This window comes from Toxorhynchites rutilus, unplaced genomic scaffold, assembly GCF_029784135.1.
Source record: "Toxorhynchites rutilus septentrionalis strain SRP unplaced genomic scaffold, ASM2978413v1 HiC_scaffold_312, whole genome shotgun sequence".
NCBI lineage: Eukaryota > Metazoa > Arthropoda > Insecta > Diptera > Culicidae > Toxorhynchites > Toxorhynchites rutilus.
Window position 1 is genome coordinate 685 of NW_026599886.1, and position 16,815 is coordinate 17,499.

At 41.0% G+C, this 16,815-nt stretch overlaps 1 protein-coding gene across 1 annotated transcript; it reads left to right on the top strand.

Moving 5' to 3' along the window:
• Positions 1–6,258: 6,258 nt before the first annotated feature.
• LOC129781971 (uncharacterized) lies at positions 6,259–10,878 on the top strand (the record flags this gene model as incomplete). Its single annotated transcript, XM_055789470.1, has 5 exons — positions 6,259–6,362; positions 6,424–6,796; positions 6,857–7,200; positions 7,272–7,391; positions 10,822–10,878. Coding segments are annotated over 5 exons (983 nt in total), but the record flags the coding sequence as incomplete, so codon positions are not given.
• Positions 10,879–16,815: the final 5,937 nt, after the last annotated feature.

Here is a 16,815-nt window from a genome sequence, read left to right on the forward strand (position 1 = left end):
GATCGGTTTACCCAAAAGTTGAAGCTTTGGTTTTGCTGGTCTATGCTTCCTAGAAAAAACCACCATCTCTGTTTTCTCCGTGGAGAATTCGATCCCTAGCCCAATGGCCCAGGTTGAAAAATTGTTCAAAGTATCTTGTAAGGGTCCTTGCAGATCGGATTCGTTAGATCCTACGACAGACACCACTCCATCATCTGCAAGTTGTCTTAGGTTGCAATTTTGTGTAAGGCAATTGTCAATATCGCTTACATAGAAGTTGTACAAAAGGGGGCTTAAACATGAGCCCTGGGGGAGTCCCATGTAGGAGATCCGACTTACTGTCGAATCCCCATGAGAAAAATTCAAATGTTTCTCACAAAGCAAGTTATATAACATATTATTCAATAGAGGCGGCAGACCCCGAGAGTGTAATTTGTCTGACAAAACCTCTATTGAAACAGAATCAAAGGCCCCCTTTATGTCCAAGAATACTGAAGCCATTTGTTTTTTTTCGGCGTAAGCCATTCGAATTTCTGAAGAAAGCAACGCAAGACAATCATTCGTCCCCTTGCCCCTGCGGAACCCATATTGTGTATCTGAGAGTAGGTCATTCGTTTCAACCCATCGATCAAGGCGAAACAAGATCATTTTCTCCAACAATTTCCGTATACAAGACAGCATTGCTATTGGGCGGTACGAATTGAAGTCGGACGCGGGTTTTCCGGGTTTTTGAATAGCTATAACTCGTACTTGTCTCCAATCATCTGGAACAATATTATGCTCCAGGAACCGATTGAATAAATTCAACAAGCGATGTTTCGCCACATCAGGGAGGTTTTTCAGCAAGTTGAACTTAATTCTATCCGATCCCGGAGCAGAATTGTTACATGAAAGGAGAGCAAGAGAGAATTCTACCATCGAAAACTCGGAATCAAGATCGCACCTATCTTGTGAAATATCTCGAACAATTTTTTGTACGGGAACGGAATCGGGACAAACCTTCCGTGCAAAATTCAAAATCCATCGATGTGAATATTCCTCGCTTCCTCGCTTTGATTCTTTGAAGAGCGATTTCTCATGTTTCGAGCCACTTTCCATATTTTTTTCATTGACGTTTCTCGTGACAAACCTCCCACGAAATTTCGCCAATTAGCACGTTTTTTCCCTTTGATTACATTTTTGAAGTGATTCTCAAGGGCTAAATACGTTTAAAAATTTTCAGGGGTTCCACGTTTTCGAAAAGCTTTAAATGCATTTGATTTATCCTGATAAAGCTTGGAACATTGGCTATCCCACCATGGATTGGGAGGCCTTCGACGAATAGTGGAACCTGGGATGGGTTTCGTTTGAGCGCGAACCGCGCTGTTATATATCAAACGAGAAAGGAAGTTATACTCCTCCAATGGAGGTAAACCATCTCTGGAATTGATGGCTAGAGTAATCGCGTCCGCATATTTTTTCCAATCAATGTGTCTTGTGAGGTCATATGCCATGTTTATAGATTCAGAAGAACTCGACCCAGTGGTGATGGAAATTTTGATTGGCAAATGATCACTACCGTTGGGATCCTGAATTACATTCCACTTGCAATCTAACGATAGTGAATTCGAGCAAAGCGAGAGGTCAAGAGCACTTGGGTTAGCAGGAGGTTTAGGTACACGTGTTGTTTCCCCAGTGTTCAAAACGGTCATATTGAAGCTGTTACAAAGGTCATATATCAACAATGAACGATTGTCGTCGTACTGTTCCCCCCAGGCAGTTCCGTGAGAGTTGAAGTCTCCCAAGATCAATCGTGGCTCAGGAAGGAGTGAGCACATGTCAACAAGTTGCTTGCGGCTAACCGCAGCTCTCAGAGGCCAATACAAGCTGGCAATACAGAGGTTTTTGCCTTTAATGTTTGCATGACAAGCAACAGCTTCAATCCCTCCAATAGGTGGAAGGTCAATCCGAAAAAATGAGTGGCACTTATTGATCCCCAATAGCACCCCTCCGTATCTGTCATCACGGTCCAAGCGTATAATATTAAAATCGTGGAAAGAGAGAACATCTCGCGAAGAAAGCCAAGTTTCGGACAGAGCATAAACATCACAATTGAACTTATGAATTAAAAATTTGAATGCATCCAATTTAGGGATAAGACTACGACAATTCCACTGTAAAACAGTGATATCTCCGACCTCTCTATTCAAATTAGACATCAAGAGAGATAATCATTGCAAGGAGGGGCCATGTTTGCATCAATTTCTGTAAAATTGTCTTTAATACTGGAAGCATTGAGATGACAAGGGTTCTGATGGAGTCGGAAACATTAAAACACGTGAAGATTTGATCCAAAAGGTCAGACAACTTTATAAATCCCGATTGGGAAGTTGAGCTTGACGGCGAAACAGGGACAGTTGGGGTTTTGATGTCCCCTCGAGTGCTGGGTCGTTCGAAGGTGAACTATTCCCACGGAAGCCAGGAGGAACCTGATTTTGCTTGTCCGCTGCACTCGATATTTTAGGCATGCTAACAGGGGGTATCACCGATGGAACTTGTCGTTGAAGTTTGGGAGTGGACACATTTTTGCGCCGGGGATTCCCTTGGAAAATGAACGGTGTGCCCTCTTCAGCTGTGTCCGCTTCTACTTCGTCAACTGGCAACGTGGAGAAGACATTGTGTGTGGGGATTGGTTGTTCTTGTTGTTGTTCGGCCGGTGGAGAAGCGCAAAAGTACGCTTCGAGCGTTCCTTTAAAGAGCGTTTCTGTTTCTCCCAGTGACTCTTGTAAGTTTCACAAGCCGAGAGCACATGTGGAATTCCTCTGCAATATGGACACTTTTGCTCAGTCGCACTGCAAGATTTACCCACATGTTGCTCTTCGCAAGTGGCACAGCGCTCCTTGTTGGCACAATAAGCTGTAGTGTGACCAACTGACTTGCATTTTTGACAAGTCATGGGCTTTGGCACGAAGAGTCGAATTGGCAGCCTCAATTTGTCCACCATAACGTAGTCAGGGAGAGCGGAACCAGCAAAAGTTACTCGAAACGAGTCGGACGGCGTAAATTTAGAGTTTTCCCCTTCCTGGGAGACTTTGCCGAGTTGTCGGCATTCTAAGATTTTGATTTTCATCAAAGGTAGTTTTTTAAATCTACCATCTCCTTCTGTAATTGATTCGCTCGTCAGACCCGTTTCGGTTATCACTCCCGAGATTTCTACGTCATGGGAAGGCACGTAGACACGATACTCTAGGGTAAATCTCTGGTCGACGACAATATCGTTTGCTTCTTTCCGATTATCCACGACAACACGCAGTTTGGTCGGTCTAACTTTTGAAATTTCTTTCACGGAGGAGTATCTTGTCAGATCTTTCATGATCTGAATAACATTAAGCGCTTTTCCGTTTGGCTTAGGCCTGAGGAAAACAACCCATGGACCAGTTCCAAGTGCATCTTCCGGATAGACCTTGACACATGGAGAGGTGATAACATGAGAAGGAGATGACGTGGATTGAGTGGGATCGGTGATAACATGAGAAGGAGATAACGTGGATTTGGTGTGATCGGTGACAATAGGGAGGGGAGGTGGGATCGAAGGAAGGGCGGAAGTGCTAGGGGATGGAGCGGAGTGAGTGGCAGACTTTTTAGAGGGGGGCTTGGTGGAGTTAGCTGACTCGTCCCCGGACGAAGCATCTCCTGTTAAAGTAACGCGTTTAAGTGTTTTCGCTGTTCCTTTTTTGTTATTTTTTACTAACATTGGGGAGTCATCGTCAGAGATCTCCATATTTGGAGACCCCCCTTCTGACATTCTACAATTTGTACTTATAATCTAATGTATTTAAAAATAATAATAAAAAAAAATAAAATAGAAAAAAAAAATTAAATATATTAATTTTTATTCACCCAATTGTACACCAGTGCAGATAAACTGGCAACCGATGCTTGCTTCCCAATCGGTTGATCGCGCTCGGCACAATTGAATGTGTGTCGCACACTACCACACACAGTCGCCGGTGGTCGTTGAATCGCACTGTATGCGAATGAGTTGTAAGTGCGACGAGGATGGCGGCTCCTCCTCAATCGGATGATCACGCGCAAAGAATAGCTGCGATTATGAGTCGGTCAACGTCACTTCACCACACTATCCACGGTATGCGCAATCACACTGGTATTGGTGTGTACACGCGCGATATAATGCCAGAAATGGCGATGATACAGCAGAAACCAATCACTTTTCCAGCTCTGCTGAAATGATTTCCCGGTTTGTACACTGTCCAATGTTCCGCGGTGACAACCACGCGCGACGTGAGAAAAAAAACCCCAAACGAAAGAAGGAGAAAAAAAAACACTTGTCCGGTTTTGTAGCTAACGAGACCAATCGAATATCCGGAGTCGCAACAATCACGTCTGGCTACCACAAACTTTAGACATGGAATGGCCGATTACCATATGTTCAATACCGATTAGGGTGACCCTACACAGGAAAAAAAATTCTGAATATTTTTCTATATTTTTCTTCCTAAATTTTGGGATAAAAATACATGGGACCCTTTATTTTCACTTTTATCACCTATTTTCAATCGTGTTTTTACTATTTTGGTATAAACAATATTCAAAACATTGACCTGCTGTTCGTTTTCCAAGCAGAACCAATTTATTTACGTTATTAAATGACAGATGGCGCGACGTCTGCTTCATCGAACTGTCATCCACACATGCACCAGTAACCTAAATTCGGCTGAAACCAGGTGCATCGCCGGCCAAGTGAAAGCCTTTTTGAATGAGCAAAATAAATTTTTGAAACTCTTCATATCATACATGCTCGGATTACAAGGCCAATCATCAATTCTGATAAAACAGCTAGAGAATACGTGTGTGGATCCAGTGCGCATGTTATTGAATACAACTGCACGGACAACTGCACGGCGACATGAGAAATTGTGATTCGAAGAAGAAACAATAATCTGGAGTTCATCGTTAACACACATCTTCTTCAATGGTACTAACGTTCCTAAAGTTCCTAACGTTCGCCGTCTGAACGTAGAATTACTTGCGAACGGTAGAGAGGTAGAAAGCGAACGACTGCGATTCCTACGACACAATCAACAGAAGCGACGAGACGCTATCATGAGAAATGCCGACACAGTCTTTGCTATGCCATCGCGTTTATTCAAACAAAAATAAGGTCTTTGATGGCCATCTTTGCAACATTACACGTATTCAGTCCACAATGGCAAATGGCAATCATATGCACATTTTTAGTTTGGTTAGTCGATAAAATACGCTCTGAGAAAATCGTTAGTGTAATTTCCTCCTTTATGAACGCGATCCAGCAGTTATAAATGAGCCGTCCGTCTGGAAAACAGCAAACGCCAAATATTTTTTATGGCAGAACAACGTTTGCCGGGTCAGCTAGTAAAGTATAATTTTCTTCATCACTATTGCCAAAAATTGACTGCACATGCTTACTGTCCTTGGGAGCTAGGAATATTTTATTCCGCACAACAAGCTGGAAAGCAGACATGTCCAAATTGAAAATCTGATTCGGCAATGTAACATGTGTTCCATCGAACGTCGAACAGAATCCATTGCTTTCTCCAAATCATCTGCGGAATAGCGCATCTTTTGGAATTTCTTCTGACTTATTCTGTAAAAAGTAGATAAATTGTCGTCTATGTACTTCGAAATTTCAATGCACGGTGAGTGGAGAATGTTGTTTAATGAAGGCTCCATTCACCGTGCATTTTTGTTTTGATTAAAAGTCAATGTAAACGCAATTTTCTTCTCTATTTGATACGCTGCCACAAAATACATATCTGAAGCTGCGATTGTACGGTACAACAGGAGAAAAACACTAAAATGTGAAAAGCGTTGTTGCCACTTTTCTTCGTAGGGACGCTGATAGAGAGCTAATGGCTTCGGATGTAAACAAACAAAAACGTCAAAACGACACTTTTAATGGAATTTGATCGCAACTATGACCCATATCAAGGTTTTCATACTAGTTTTGTTAACATATATGCAAAAGTGGGGCATTTTCCCACTATTTAGAAAGAATATTGGACCATATTTCGAAAATGCACGGTGAATGGCGATAAATAATAAAAAAATATATTCAATTTAAATATAAAGCGTATGATGCAATTTTTTCGTGAACACAGCTTCATGTAAACTCTCAATATTGTAATCATGGTCCTTAAAATTCAATCATTTATCGTGTAATTCATTTGTATACTATTCACAATAACCATTTGTGTACTCAGAATAATGAAACATCTATTTTCTAAATCCCTCATTTCGCAGATTTTTCATGTGCGTTAGTAAGTGATATACTGCTGCAAGGTCACCTCTACATTACGCAGAATTATTTTGCATTTTACTCTAATGTTTTTGGTTACGTAACAAAGGTAATCTGAGCAACAGAATTTCCAACTATCGCTAGTTTTCAACGAGGAATTCTCCTTTCAGCTTTTGATCCCCACTGTATCAGTGATTAAGATATCCAAGGAGAAGACAGCCAAAATGTTCCCAAATGCGGTCGGTGTGACCACGTGCGCGGATCGTCATGTGTTTGGTAGCTTCATGAGTCGCGAGGCTGCCTATCGACTGATGTGTAGTGTGTGGCGTCCGGTCGCACCGCCGGAGGTGGAAGAACCTATCACACAGAAGATACCCGACGTTGAAGTTTCCGAGTGCTCGGTGGAAGACGACAGCAGCTGCTCAATTAGTGGTAACGAAAGTTCTTCCCAAGTGAAAGATAAAAAGTCTGATGTAGTTGATTCGGGTGATTCTACTTACGATAAATTTACGGTAATAGATGGCACTAAGCGTTCTCTCGATGGTAAGTGACCCACTTTTAAGCAGATGAGCATTACTAAAGTTTTCTCTCTCCGCTTTTCAGCTTCTAAATGTAGAAAATCTGTGCAGAAAGAAATAATCATAAAACCATCGGCAGCAGGATTGATAGCATCTGCCGCAATACTGAAAACATCGGGAACCATCATTATTAAAGAAAAATCCAGCTTTAGTGATAACTCTTATCAAATATGTAGTGATAATAATGATGATACCCATAGCATGCTAACAAGACTTAGGCATAGGCTACAACAAATATTTCCCTCCGATTTTGGTGTTATACATGTAGGAATAATTTTAGCAATAATACTAGCACTGTTTTCTTGTTTCCTTATGTACAAAATACACTACCTGCAGTCGCGCATATATAATTTCAACAATTTTCGTTGGGTAAGCATGATTTATCTCAGATAATACTCATCACATTTTCAGTTATCTAATTCTACAAAATACTGTCTTAGGGTGAAGAAAACGATATCGACGTTTATGCTGAGGTTTTAAAATGGCAAAAACAAATGCAATCTAAAAGTACGGAGGAGGCTCAAATAGTTCTTAACTCTAATTTAGAACAAATTGCAAAGGTATGTTTGAATGTTTCTAATGAACCATTTGTATTTCGCTGTACTGAACTGAACTGATTCGCCAAATCCACAATTATTTAAATAACATATTAAATTATTGGAACTATAATTGAACAATCGGCATTTACTCCACCATTTCGTACATCTTGCATGCACTTTGACGTATATAGTTTGATTTTGTTTTGTGCATCAATTTTGCGAATAAATCTCTAATAACTGTGTAATTGAAGCTCTCCGGTCGATGGAAACTAGTAGCGCTAATTTATTTTCATATCCAAGAATAGGAAGCACGTGAAATTGATCGTATAAGACTTGTACAGGTCACATTGCTCAATTCCTGATTGAGGGAATGCGTACAGTGTCGGACAAAACACTTTTTTGGCTCAAGCAAAAAAAGAAAGTGACAAAACTTTGAGAAAAAACATTCCATTCCAGTGCTTCAATCCATTTATAATAACTTATTTATATTGTTCGAGGAAATTTATAACATCTGCAGTTAAAACAATAGTCATTCATTAAAAATTCGTTTTAAGCATACTTAACAACTAAAATGACGGTACAAAAATTAAGACCGGTTTTAAAATTCATGGTAAAAAAATAAAAACAAGAAAATTCATACCGCGAAAAGCTTCGAGGGTTAGTACTTGGTCGTGTATCCTTTGTTGGGCATCACTTCACGCACCCGGTTCTACATGGATTCCACCAGCCCCTGGGACGAGGTTACCAGGATTGCGTACCAACAAGCTTGGATCCAATCCTACATTTGCTGCTTATTCTTCGATTTCTCCGCGTACACCAACCTTTTCACGATCTCCTATAGGGTTCAGATCCGGTGGCTGCGCTGGGCACTCCATGACGTCGACCACTTTTTGAGGGTCTTGGCGGTGCGTTTCGGATCGTTATCCTGCATGAACTGCCATTTCAGGGACATATCCCACTCTGTGTGTGCCAGCATAACATCTTATCTACCCAGTACAGGGGGCCAACCCTGTACCAGGAGAAGCATCCCCACACCATAATGTTCCCTTCACCATGATTGAAGGTCTTCGTAGTATACTGTGGCATTTAAGCGCAGCTTATTGAGCACCAAGTTTTTCCGTCCGAGCCGATGAGGTTTATCTTCGTCTCATCCGATCACTGTATATTTCGCCATATAGAAGGGAAATCCGGACCGATCCAATAGAAGTGGTATTTCGCGAACTTCAGCCGTGCCTTTAGATGCTCCGGCGTCAGCATCGGGGCCTTGCAGAAGCTTTTACCGCCTAGTCCCTGCTCCACTAGCCGCCGCTGAGCTGTCCGGGAACTCACGGGCAAGTTTAGTTCGTCTCGGATTTTTTTCCAGGCCTTGAGGGGTTCTTTTTTGGAGGTTTGCTTCATGGCAGAGTTACCCTTTGCGTTTGTTTTCCTTGGGCGGTTGGTACATTTCGCGGATGACCATCCGCTGTGTTTCCGTGCAATTATGCACGTGACCCATTTTTCGTTGACTGCAACGATTAAGTGTACCGGTAAGTTTCTTCGGTTTTACAACAGATGGCGTAACTTGATTATTCTTCCAGTAAATCAAATCTCCAGATATTCGTTAGAAAGCTACTGTCATTGCGCGTCTTTTTCAGTATATGTCAAAAAGTTTAAGCGTAAACTACATAGTTCTTTGCCACTTTGAATATGTCGAATGTCGTACCAACGAGAGTGTTTTTGCGGGGAGTGTTACTTCATTACTTCAATATGCAGACAAAAGCTGCGGAAAGTCATCGCATATTGGTGGAAGTTTATGGTGACCATGCTCCAACTAAGCGAACGTATCAGACGTGGTTTTCATGGGTTAGAAGTGGTAATTTTGACTTGGAAGACGAAGAACATTCCGGACCACCAAAAAAGTTTGAAGATGAAGAATTGAAGACTTTACTCGATCAAGAGTCGTCACAGACGCAACAAGAACTTGCAGGTACACTTACAGCAGCTCAACAATCCATATCCGATCGTTTAACCCTTTGCTGTCGTATTAAATTAAATTTGGGCATGGGTGTCGTACTGGTCGGCATTATTTTTCTTTGAAAAAGCAGTGATAAATACAAGATTATGAAAAATAAACTTTGTTTTTATTTTTTTGTGAACCATGTATATGTGTTAACTTAACAATGTGTTTTGATGTGATGTTTTTTTTATAAAAATTATATTTTATAATTTGTCTTCGTGTGAAATCTTCCGAAACCCTTTCCAAGAGTAAATCATATGAAATATAATCAACACATAATTTTAGTTTTATTATCTGTTGAATATGAGACACTTTTGCCATTGATGTAATAAATGCCAGTAATGGGAATGTAATTAATGCCAGTAATGTGTATCCGAAAAGATAAGTACTTTTCTCTTTTAACTAATAAAGGTTTTTTTTTACATGAGATTATTCAGATTACATAATACACTTATGCAAACAATGGTTTTGCTCTTTAAAAACAACTACTTCAGCATAATTTGAACCAGTAGTTACTCAAATAATGATTTATGTGGTCCGAGATTATAAGAACTTTTCGCTTTAGAAGAACAAAGATTTTGTCGCTTGAGACACTTATGCAAGTAGTTCTGATACTTATGAACAATCTTCTCCATTACAACGAAGTGTTAAAATGGCTAAATTCTGCTGTTATGATTTTTGTCCCACATTCCTATGCATTCAACACACTGTGCAACATGGCAACATGGCCAGCACTTTTCCAATTCGTGGTTAGCCGTAAACCGGCCGATTATTTCCGCAAAGGGATCTGTGAATTGACAGAAAGATGGGAAAAGTTGTGACTAGCGATGGGCAATACTTTGAGTATTAAATTTTTGCAGAATAAAGCATTAATTTTTGAAAAAAAACTCGGTCGAAACAACACTCGAAACAGCCGAAACCAGGAACCGGTCCTAAATTTTGTCGAGCCATTTTAGTTGTTAAGTATGCTTAAAACGCATTTTTTTGATGAATAACTGAATGAAACACTGGGTTGGATTAGGGGAAGTGGGGGCATAGTGGTCACTCTAAGGAATATGTCCACTCCCAGTGTCCACATACCGCTACAATTCCCGTTTTTTTAAGATTATTATTCAACTCATTGTTGTTCAAGATAGCATACGGTTTCAACTATAAAAATTCAAAATAGTACATTTTCCATAATTTTCCAAATAAAGGGGAAAAATCGAACGTTTTTTTTGCTTGGAGGTAAAGTGGTCACTCCTACATATCATGCTATATGGGATAGATTTATGCGTTTTTTTGTCCAAATTTGTTCAAATCATATTCGATTTAGTAGGTAAAGGTATGAAATAAGCTTGGTCTATTCACCTAGAGTCTCAATTAAAATTTTCTCATGCATATAAAAAGTTGTAAGAAACACATAACGTTCCGCATAATGAGGCATGGTTTAATTGGAGTGACATATTTTTCCAGGGTCAAAGCCACAAAAGGAACCTCTTCAAGAGCAGAATGTGATGAGGTATATTAGCTTTAGTAAACAGAACAATGTAAGTCGTTATGCACCTATGACCACTTTGCCCCCAAAAACAGATTAAACAAAATATCTCCTAGATTATGTGAAGTGAACAGTCGTCCAAACTGATGATTTGTCCAATATATCAGATTGAATAAACTAAATCTCACGAGAAATTCCTTAGATACCATGCGCACAGAACTGAGGCCGAATGGCTTTCGAGAGAGCAATTTCTGTTTTTACTTATATTTCGATAGATATATTAGGCTGTCAAAAAAGTCCTGCGGTATTTCCGCGAGGTGTCGTTGTAAGCGCGTAGTTCTAGTTGTATTCATTGTATCGAGTAATACTATAGCTTGTTGGAAAGGTATTTTTGCGCGCTATAATATAGTCCTTGACAGTGTTTTGTTTGGTTAAGTCGTTCGTGAGTTATAGTGTCGCAAATATGGAGCAAAATAAAGAGAAAATCCGACATATTTTACAGTACTACTATGACAAAGGCAAAAATGCATCTCAAGCTGCCAATAAAATTTGTGCAGTTTATGGACCCGATACAGTTTCCATTTCCACCGCACAACGATGGTTTCAATGTTTTCGTTCTGGTGTAGAGGTCGTCGAAGATGCGCCACGCTCCGGAAGGCCTGTCGTCGAAAATTGCGACAAAATCGCTGAATTAGCCGAGAAAGACCGGCATAGTAGCAGCCGTAGCATCGGCCAAGAGCTGGGGATAAGTCATCAAACCGTTATTAACCATTTGAAGAAGCTTGGATTCACAAAGAAGCTCGATGTATGGGTGCCACACACGTTGACGCAAAAAAACATCTTTGACCGTATCGACGCATGTGAATCGCTGCTGAATCGCAACAAAATTGACCCGTTTCTGAAGCGGATGGTGACTGGCAATGAAAAGTGGGTCACTTACGACAACGTGAAGCGCAAACGGTCGTGATCGAAGGTCGCTTAAACGGCTCAGACGGTGGCCAAGCTCTCATTAACGGCCAGGAAGGTTCTGCTGTGTGTTTGGTGGGATTGTCAAGGAATAATCTATTATGAGCTGCTTCCCTATGGCCAAACGCTCAATTCGGACCTGTACTGCCAACAACTGGACCGCTTGAAGGTAGCGCTCATGAAGAAGAGGCCATCTTTGATAAACAGAGGCCACATTGTCTTCCATCAGGACAACGCCAGGCCACACACTTCTTTGGTGACGCGCCAGAAGCTCCGGGAGCTCGGATGGGAGGTTCTTTTGCATCCGCCGTATAGTCCGGACCTTGCACCAAGTGACTACCACCTGTTTTTGTCCATGGCGAATGAGCTTGGTAGTCATATGAAGTTGGCATCTCGTTGGGAACAAGTCATCGAACAAAACGGCGCATATTTGACTTAAAACAGATGATTGTAACTAATTTTTTGAACAAATGAAAATTCAAAAAAAAATACCGCAGTACTTTTTTGACAGCCTAGTACTACCAAACAAGCAGGTGACCACTTTGCCCCCACTATCCCTATATTTTCTCAAAGTTTCGTCGATTTCTTTTTTTGCTTGAGCAGTGGTCTTCATGTTTTGTCCGACATTGTGTAATAACATACATGCATAAGTGTTTTTTATAAAACGCATTGTACGATGTCCGCTTATTATGATCTCATTTTAATGTCATTATAAACGGATTCCACTGTATATCGTTAACATGAGTAGTGAACTTAACTTCACTCTGCATGCAAAATACGGGCCGTTGTACCATGAACTGCGGTTATTGGTGAAGCGATCGGCACTCTATTTGGTGCCTTTGTCAACAGGATTCAACATCGAGGGTACCCAGTGGCATCACTTACGGCTTGTCAATTCTAGAATTTCCGAACTGACGGTATTTTTGGGAATCATCACTGATCCAGCTTGGCGCAGTGCTTGAATCAGACCAGAAGTATTTTCTGGATATCTGATACGAATAGCCTTCGATAATATAAAGGGTGTGTCACATCAAATTGCATCACGGAAAAAACGCTGTAGAAATTCGCCCAGTAGACCGATTCTTTTGAAAATTTTAGACAGTAAAATAAAAACTATTGAACAACTTTTGGCATTTTCTTTTTATTCATACTTCGAGCCCGTATGCTCGCACCTTCCTCTTTACCCCGTCCATAAGGTTCTGTACAACGACAGGTTGTAGTTTTTTTTGAACAGAAATCCATTTTCTCTTGAAGTCCGCCTCCGATTTGACAACTTTTGGGTTCTTCCGGAGGGCCTGCTTCATAATCGCCCAATATTTCTCTATTGGGCGAAGCTCCGGCGCGTTGGGCGGGTTCATTTCCTTTGGCACGATGGTGACCCCGTTGGCTTCGTACCACTCCAACACGTCCTTTGAATAGTGGCACGAAGCGAGATCCGGCCAGAAGATGGTCGGGCCCTCGTGCTGCTTCAATAGTGGTAGTAAGCGCTTCTGTAGGCACTCCTTAAGGTAAACCTGCCCGTTTACCGTGCCGGTCATCACGAAGGGGGCGCTCCGCTTTCCGCAAGAGCAGATCGCTTGCCACACCATGTACTTTTTGGCAAACTTGGATAGTTTCTGCTTGCGAATCTCCTCCGTAACGCTGAATTTGTCCTCTGCGGAGAAGAACAACAGGCCCGGCAGCTGACGAAAGTCCGCTTTGACGTAGGTTTCGTCGTCCATTACCAGGTAATGCGGCTTCGTCAGCATTTCGGTGTACAGCTTCCGGGCTCGCGTCTTCCCCACCATGTTTTGCCTTTCGTCGCGGTTAGGAGCCTTCTGAACCTTGTATGTACGCAGGCCCTCCCGCTGCTTGGTCCGCTGGACGAATGAACTTGACAAATTCAGCTTATTGGCGACATCCCGGACCGAACTTCTCGGATCACGTCTAAACTGCTTAACTACGCGCTTGTGTTCTTTTTCACTGACGGAGCATCCACTTTTGCCGTTCTTCACCTTCCGGTCGATGGTTAGGTTCTCGAAGTATCGTTTTAGTACTCTGCTGACCGTGGATTGGACGATTCCCAGCATCTTACCGATGTCCCGATGTGACAACTCCGGATTCTCGAAATGAGTGCGCAGGATTAATTCACGACGCTCTTTTTCGTTCGACGAAATTTTTCCAAATTTACGAAAAATTGACAGTGAAGCATGGCCAACATGATCTATACACTCTTATCTGATTATAAGCGAAAGCTGAAGATATAATTCCTAAAAATTAAATTTCTACAGCGTTTTTTCCGTGATGCAATTTGATGTGACACACCCTTTATTTTGTCAGGCGAATGGCGTGACTGTAGTTATCTTTAGGTAAGATTTGAAGTCTTTTTTTTGTTATCAACAGGGATATGAATAGCGGCAATGCACGAAGATTGGCAATTCGCCGTGCAAAAAAAACCTCTGGACAATAGCTAAATAGCTCCGAGAACATGTGTCGCGAATTCGCACAGGATGAAGGCAGGCGGAATGAGAAGCACATGCAGCTGCGTTATTAGAGCGAATGAACGTCCAATAAGAAGTCGTGAGCTTCGTGAGATTCTCCCAAAACTTACGGGAGTATTGAACGACATCAACTTTGTGGGCATTAAATAGACGCTAACGTTCATAGGCTTAAAGGAGTCAAACTCTTAACTATAGTATTAAACTAATATGTAGAAACATTTTCCCTTAATTCTCTGATTAAGAAGGAAGGAAATCGATCACTCGCGGTCGACTCGAGTTTAGACGGATGACATATTATCTTCAGAAAAAGGATGGGATATAAAGATTTTGTGCCAATGTTGATAATCACACTTAATTCTTAACCCTTTTGTTACGAGCGTCGTCTAAAGACGACATCCGCGTGACATCCTGTGTGTACGAGTGTCGTCTATAGACGACATCCGCGCGACGAGCTGTGTGTACGAGCGTCGTCTTTAGACGACATTCATACTGTTCTTCGATCACACCAGCGCTATGTGCATACTTTTCGGCGCCGTGCTCCGTACAGGGGTAGCACTTTGGCGGAGCACACTGCCGTAATGAAAGGGTTAAAACTATTCTTATATCTATTGTGTATTTACAATTCAACTTATTCTATTGTTAGCAGTGGCAGTACGGGAGCGAGTAGGGCGGTCCGCTCCGAAAACTTTTTCGACAAAAAATCCTTTATGTTTTTGAATGAACGGCACGCGTCAGTGATTGATGATATTATTCAGTAAACAAAAGTAAAGGGTCTGTGTCTAAAGGCACGAACAAAAGTTTAACGTAGGACTGTAATTGTTCGAAAATTGTTTTTTAAATTTATTCTCTTAATTGTTCACAAATTCGTAGATTTTTACTAACCTAATATTCTAATATTAATAATGCAGCTGTAACAGAGCCGAATTCATTCGTGTACATTTTTTATCTTAAGATAACTTTTGTCTATTTTCTAATCTATCTATTCAATATCTATAAGAATCTTTTTTTTTTTTTCTTTATTATAGTGATTTTCAACTCATTTGGCTGGTTCGTCACTTTTACATCCATTTTTGGAAGAATGTTGGGAGTGAGAATTGAACTCGTGACCTTCAGCGTGAGAGGCATGGATGTTACCACTACGCCAGATCGCCTCCGCGCTATAAGAATCTATTTTTGTTGGGAAAGTATAATAAAAAACCGTATACATCGGATTTATAAACCACTCTTTGAATGAATGTGGATAACATTCTTTTGCTGAAAATCCACTGTATGTGACGTTTTCGGAACCGTTTAGTTGTTTTTCGCAGTTTCAACTCATCACTGAGGTGCTTCTGAGTCACAAAGCTGACAATAAGGTTAACGCAAACTCGCTGGAGGTCTATGCGAACTACGATGGACTAAGCAAAGCCATTTATGTTTCGTAAGATTTCGACGAAGGCTTGAATAATATAGATCGATTGCACGAGTTCCTTGTATTAGTGATTATCCCTACTTAAGGTGCGATGTACTACTCGAAGTAGATCTTGCGCAGAACTATTTTCAAACCAGAAGATTTCTTCGGGATAACGTTGTGACTAGACTCAATGCCCTGGTAATTTTTCATGTTGCTCAAAGGCTGAAGCAGGCCTCGATGTTGATAGCTCAGAAATTGGATAAATCTGGTATTTTGGCCTTGAGAAGACCCTTTAGATCCAGCTTGCACTGCAGAAATAAAACACTTTGAAAAATTGAAACACACAGGAATACTAACTGAATAACGGATGGTTTATTTTTCGCGATGCTTCACATATGAGGGGCGACATTCATTCAAGAGCTTTAATGAATTTTTAAATAAATATAGTATACATATCATGATCGTGAGTGTCACCTTTCTGAGGGTGTCACCCGGGGCGGACAGCCCCCCGTACTACACCACTGGATACTATTATTCACTCCACATCCAACTTATATATGAGGGGCTCAGAATGAATGGGGTGTAAGTGATTTGATCGATTTCTCTACATCGACTCTCTCTTTGGGTCATAACTTAGCTGCAAATACATTCCCAGCTGTATTTATCAATGTGGAAAATAGGTCGGAACCTCATCTATCGGATTCTATAGCAAACTTAAATTGGAAAGTTTTTGCAGTTGAGTTATTAATTAAATTAAAAGTTGATGAAGAGAAATCGATCAAGTCACTTACACCCCTCGCATTCTGAGCCCCTCATATATAACTTGGATGTGGAGCGAATAATAGTATCCAGTGGCGTAGTACGGGGGGCGGTCCGCCCCGGGTGACACCCTCAGAAAGGTGACACTCACGATCATGATATGTATACTATATTTATTAAAAAAATCATTAAAGCTCTTGAATGAATGTTGCCCGTCAGTGATTGATGGTATTATTTGGAGATATATTTCACGTTGGAAAAGCCCCTGAAAAAAATTCCTGGATTTTCCGTTTTGGATGGAAAAAAGACTATTGATTTAAGTAACGACATCGTTTAGATTTAATGAAGTGCTGTTGAAAATCTTCTGAAACGTT